Source organism: Otolemur garnettii, unplaced genomic scaffold, assembly GCF_000181295.1.
Source record: "Otolemur garnettii isolate 467f Iridium unplaced genomic scaffold, OtoGar3 scaffold00067, whole genome shotgun sequence".
NCBI classification, from domain to species: Eukaryota; Metazoa; Chordata; class Mammalia; order Primates; family Galagidae; genus Otolemur; species Otolemur garnettii.
In genome coordinates, this window is record NW_003852462.1 from 4,091,397 (window position 1) to 4,097,084 (window position 5,688).

At 46.2% G+C, this 5,688-nt stretch overlaps 1 protein-coding gene across 1 annotated transcript in view; it reads right to left on the reverse strand.

Moving 5' to 3' along the window:
- NOL9 (nucleolar protein 9) overlaps nt 1-5,688 on the reverse strand; it is a 23,017-nt gene that overhangs the window by 14,590 nt on the left and 2,739 nt on the right. The window contains exons 3-5 of the mRNA XM_003793327.3: nt 4,896-5,023; nt 907-1,042; nt 694-790 (exon numbers count right to left, since the gene is read on the reverse strand). Coding sequence (XP_003793375.1) covers nt 694-790; nt 907-1,042; nt 4,896-5,023 — 361 coding nt within the window. The remainder of the gene's footprint in view (nt 1-693; nt 791-906; nt 1,043-4,895; nt 5,024-5,688) is intronic.

Sequence of the window (5,688 nt, forward strand, 5' to 3'; positions counted from 1 at the left end):
AGACTCGCTTGAGCCCAGGAGTTGGAGATTGCTGTGAGCGTGATGCCATGGCACTCTACCCAGGGGGATAGCTTGAGGCTCCGTCTCAAAAAAAAATAAAAAAATAAAAAGAACTTATACCTACTTTGAATCTCTGGATTCACAAATACCATCTGCACAGAAACAGAGTCTGGGTCTAAGCACCTCTTCCTGCAAGTTTGCCCACAGCCAAGGCAGTTGCTCCACCCTAACACAGTCAGTCATGACGTTCCAAAGCAAGCTGGTTAAAATGGCAGCCCCGAGCCGAGCAAGGCATACACGGAGCTGTGGAATCCCTGCAGCCCAGACACGTGCCCACCCAGTGTCTTAACTCAAACTTCATGGCGTGGTGCCTGTAGCTCAGTGGCTAGGGCGCCGGCCACATACACCTGGGGCTGGAGGGTACAAAACCGGCCCTGGCCTGCTAATCAACGATGACAACTACAACCAAAAAATAGCCAGGCATTGTGGTGGGCGCCTGGGGTCCCAGCTACCCAGGAGGCTGAGGCAACTCTTGCCTAAGGCCAAGAGTTTGAAGTTGCTGTGAGCTGTGATGCTATGGCACTTTACCAAGGGAAACAAAGTGACACTGTCTCAAAAATAAAAAATTCCATTCATGCCAAAAAATCTAGTAATATCTAGTAATAATGTCAAAACCATAATAAAAGCACTTACCTATTTAACAACTGGTTAATCAGATATCTGTTAAATGTTGACTTCCCAACGTCCTGAGATCCACAAACTAGAATGATAGGGCAGCCATCTACTTCTTCTGGAGGCGAAATGAACATTGATTCCAAGAATTAGCCATCTTCCATAGGATTCTGAGTAGTAATCATTGAGATTTTGGTGGATAAACACTCAAATTTATCAAAATATCCAACTTACCACAAGAAACATTGACCAACTCTTCCAATGTGGAAAGGGCACTCTCAGATAAATGAACACCTTTTTTTTTCCTTTCTCTTTTGATGCCAATAGACCTCAAGGTGAAATATTCAGGAGTAACCCGGAAAGCTGAACTCTGAAATTAACAATTTAAACTTTAAGAAAGGAAAGGAAGAAATGCATTTTATTTTTCTGTTCTAAATTAACTACGTCTCACAGAGTCATGGGCTACCAAAAACAAATCTGATCCTTTCCATTCTTCTAAAGCCCAACCCATCAGCATGTCTCATCAACTCTATTCCTGAAGGTGTCCCCATCTCAGTTTTCACAGCTTATGCTCACTCTCAAGCTGCTGTCACCTCTACAGGAAACTTTAGAGAAAAAGAAGATGCACAATAAAGCAGGACTGCCATAAGAAAAACTCAAGAGAAGCCCCACAACTGTAGAACAGGGTGGTGATCTGGAATAAAGTCAAAGCAATCTCCTAAAATAGAAAGCAAAAAGACAAAGAACGGGGCGCCAGCCCCATATACCGAGGGTGGGGGGTTCAAACCTGGCCCCAGTCAAACTGCAACAAAAAAACAGCCAGGTGCTGTGGCCGGTGCCTATGGTCCCAGCTACTCTGGAGGCTGAGGCAAGAGAATCACCTAAGCCCAGGAGTTGGAGGTTGCTGTGAGCTGTGACACCACAGCACTCTACGGAGGGGAATAAAGTAAGACTGTCTCAAAAAAAAAAAAAAAAAAAAGACAAGACAAGACAAAGACATAGAGATTAGTTGAAATGATGTAGAAGGTCTGCGAAGTCCCAGGGCAGGAGAATCAGGAAAGTACAGGGAAAGCCCCGCAGAACGGAAGCACAAGCCACAGGTGAAGTCGGGTGGAGTAAGCTGACCACGTAGAAGAGGATGACGGAGGAGCCGCCATGCACATGCCCTCCTGCAATTCATTACACTGACAAAGGTATCACAGGCTGGCGAGGTGGCTCACACCTCTATCCCAGCACTTGGGGAGGCTGAGGACAGTGTATGGCTTGAGCTCATCAGAAGTTCGAGACCAGCTAGAGCAAGAGTGAAACCCCCTGGCTTGGCACCGGTAGCACAGTGGTCACGGTGTCAGTCACATATACTAAAGGTGGCAGGCTCGAACCCAGCCAGGCCAGCTAACCAACAATGACAACCGCAACATAAAGTCACCGGGTATTGTGACGGGTGCCTGTAGTCCCAGCTATATCCTGCTCTCATTGCATCCTTTATTCTCCCCTTCAAACCCCCAACACCTACCTACCATCTCCTGCAAGGACGACCTTGACTACAAGCAGGAAATACTCACAACTGCCTCCGGCACCCTCCTCTGGCTACTACTGACAACCTGCCAGTGCTCCCAACCCACACAACACAGCTCCCGTCACCCTCCACCCTCTCTACTGCACCATCAATTCTCCTGTCCTCTGGAGCATCCGAACCTGCTATGTTCAAGCATGTTGCTTTTTTCACCCTTCATAACAAAATATACACCTATCCTCCAACTACTGCTTCATTTCTCTCCTTCCCTGCACAGCTAAACTCTACAAAAACAAAGTTCTGGTGGAGCCTGTGGCTCAAAGGAGTAGAGCGCCGGCCCCATATGCCTGAGATGGCGGGTTCAAACCCAGCCCCAGCCAAAAACTGCAAAAAAAAAAAAACAAGCAAAGTTCTTCTTTGCGCTCTCTCCAGGCTTTTAACCACATTTCTCAGCCTATCCCCCCATGGTATGCTGAAACTCCTCCAGACTGAGGAGTTTGAGCTATGAAAGAATCATAGCCAACGCTCCTTTCTCAGAACGTATGTGACCATCAACAGAATTTGCCACAGCTGTTCACATGAGAAGCTATTATAGACTTCCTGGCTGGGCATCGTGGCTCACACCTATAACCATAACACTTTGGGAAGTGGAGGCAAAACAATGGCTTAAGCCCAGCAGACCACACCAGTCAACCTACCTAGACCTGCTCTCCACAAAATTTTTTTTAAAAAATTGCTAGGCTCAGTACCTGTGGCTCAAGTGGCTAAGGCGCCAGCCACATACACCTAAGGTGGTGAGTTCAAATCCAGCCCAGGCCCGCCAAACAGTGACAGCTGCAACCAAAAAATAGCTGGGCGTTGTGGCAGGTGCCTGTGGTCCCAGCTGCTTGGGAGGATGAGGCAAGAGACTCACTTAAGCCCAGGAGTTTGAGGCTGGTGTTATCTGTGATGCCACAGCACTCTACCCAGGGTGACAGCTCCCGACTCCGAGCCTGGTTCTCCTCTAACACCAGCTCCTTCTCCTTCTCAGACTCGTCTGCTGCTCCCTCACCTTTGCCTAGTCCTCCTCTTGAAGTGTCTCAGGGCTTCAACCTTGAACGATTTTGTTTCTATCTATTACCAATTTCCTGACTGTTATTGCCCCATCTCATGGCCTTGGACGTCCTCTATACTAAATGTTCCCATATTTATATCTCCAGACTCTTCTCAGAACTCCAGACTTGCGTATTCAACTGCCCATTTGACATCTCCAGTTGGATGTGTAACTGGCATCTCAAAGTCAGCATAGTGAAACCTGCTCCTCCAAGTACTCCCACGTCAGACAATGCCAACACCATGCACTAGATGGGGGGGCCAGAAAGTCCAGAGTTACTCCTTGATTCTTCCTCACACCTCACAATCTGTCCACTCTCTGCAGATTAGACTCAACCTTCTGGCTCACGGGAGATGACAGTGATAGCGCTTGACTTTAGAAAGTCAGTAACATAGCCAGGAAAAATGTAGAGGTGAGTAAAGGAAAGGATGGAACAACAGGCTCAGTGACCACAGCACAGTGGTTATGGTGCCAGCCATGTGCACCGATGCTGGTGGGATCAAGCCTGGCCCAGGCCAGCTAAACAACAATGACAACTGCAACCCAAAAAATAGCCGGGCGTGGTGGCAGGCACCTGCAGTCTCAGCTACTAGGGAAGCTGAGCCAAGACAATCACCTAAGCCCAAGAATTTGAGATTGCTGTGAGCTGTGATGCCATGGCAACACAGTGAGACTCTGTCTCAAAAACAAAAAAATTAAAATTAAAAAAAAAAATCATAAAAATCCATAAGGCAGGCTGGGAGAAGTGGGTCATGCCTGCAATCCCAGCACTCTAGGAGGCCAAGGTGTTTCACTTCAGTTCAGGAGTTCAAGACCAGCCTAAGCAAGAGCAAGACCTCATCTTTAAAAAATAGCTGGTGGTTGTGGTAGGCACCTATAGTCCTAGCTACTTGGGAGGCTGAAGCAAGATGATCATCTGAGCCCAAGAGTTTGAGGTTGCTGTGAGGTACACCACCCCAGCACTCTATTGGAGGCAAGAAGTGAGATTCTGTCTAAAAAAAAAAAAAAGGAGTTAGGGCGGTGCCTATGGCTCAGTGAGTAGAGTGCTGGCCCCATATACAGAGGGTGGCAGGTTCGAACCTGGCCCCAGCCAAACTGCAATTAAAAAAAAAAAAAGAAAAGGGCGGTGCTTATGGCTTAGTGAGTAGGGCGCCAGCCCCATATAACAAGGGTGGGAGGTTCTAATCCAGCCCTGACCAAACTGCAACAAAAAAATAGCCAGGTGTTGTGGTGGACACCTGTAGTCCCAGTTACTCGGGAGGCTGAGGCAAGAGAATCACCTAAGCCTAAGAGCAGGAGGTTGCTGTGAGCTGTGACACCACAGCACTCTACCAAGGGTGACAAAGTGAAACTCTGTCTCTAAAAAAAAAGGTATTTAACCAAGTACAATATGAAAGATGGCTTTTACTGGGGAACGAAACTAAAGAGGGTGAACAGAGACAACTTTCATAAGGTACCTTTCTATACTATTTACTATACACACGTATTAGATTCTATAGGACCTACAGCACTAACAGGACAGACCTATTTTCAGACGTGTATCTTATACAACCATTTAATTGTGTGCTTTTTGGGTACAAGTAATTAGCAAAGCTCTGAAGTGAAAACTGGTTCTACCTCTTGCATAAAAATGTAGGATACACCAGGATAGCTGGTCAAGAACTTTACAGTGGAGTTTTCCAAACGTTCCAGCAACACAATGGAACACAGGGGAGAAAAATTCTGCATCGCCCAGCGTCTGTCATCTGTAAAGAGAAAAATGAACCACTTTAGTAGTAACAACTATGGCTTGGCGCCTGTAGCTTAGTGGCCAGAGCACCAGCCACATACACTGGAGCTGGTGGGATCGAATCCAGCCCCGGCCTACAAACAATGACAACTACAACCAAAAAATAGCTGGACACTGTGGCAGATGCCAGTAGTCCCAGCTACTTGGAGGCTGAGGCAAGAGAATCACTTAAGCCCAAGAGTTTGAGGTTGCTGTGACGCTATAGCACTCTACAGAGGGTGACAAAGTGAGACTCTGTCTCAAAAAAAAATAGTAGTAGTAACTACATAAAATTCTATGTCCTTTAGGATTGGCAACTCCAGGGATAAACTATAAACTTTTCGAGAGTAGGAATTATATTTGAGCACCTTTTTCAGAAGGTCATGTTGCATAACAGGAACGCATCTGGCTAGGTTTGCCACATACTAACTTTGTGGCCTTCCACGATTATAGCTGTAAAATGGTGAAAACAGTAGTATGTCTTTTCATTCTCAAGGCCCCCTCTGGGAGTTTAAAAAAATTGCTTACTGCAAAGGCCAGACCACTGATTTTCAACAGGTGTGCTATGTAAATTTTTAAAGATCATTAATTAAATTATTTTTAAAAGAAGTTCAAAGCAAAGTATGTTCTTTTTTTTTTTTT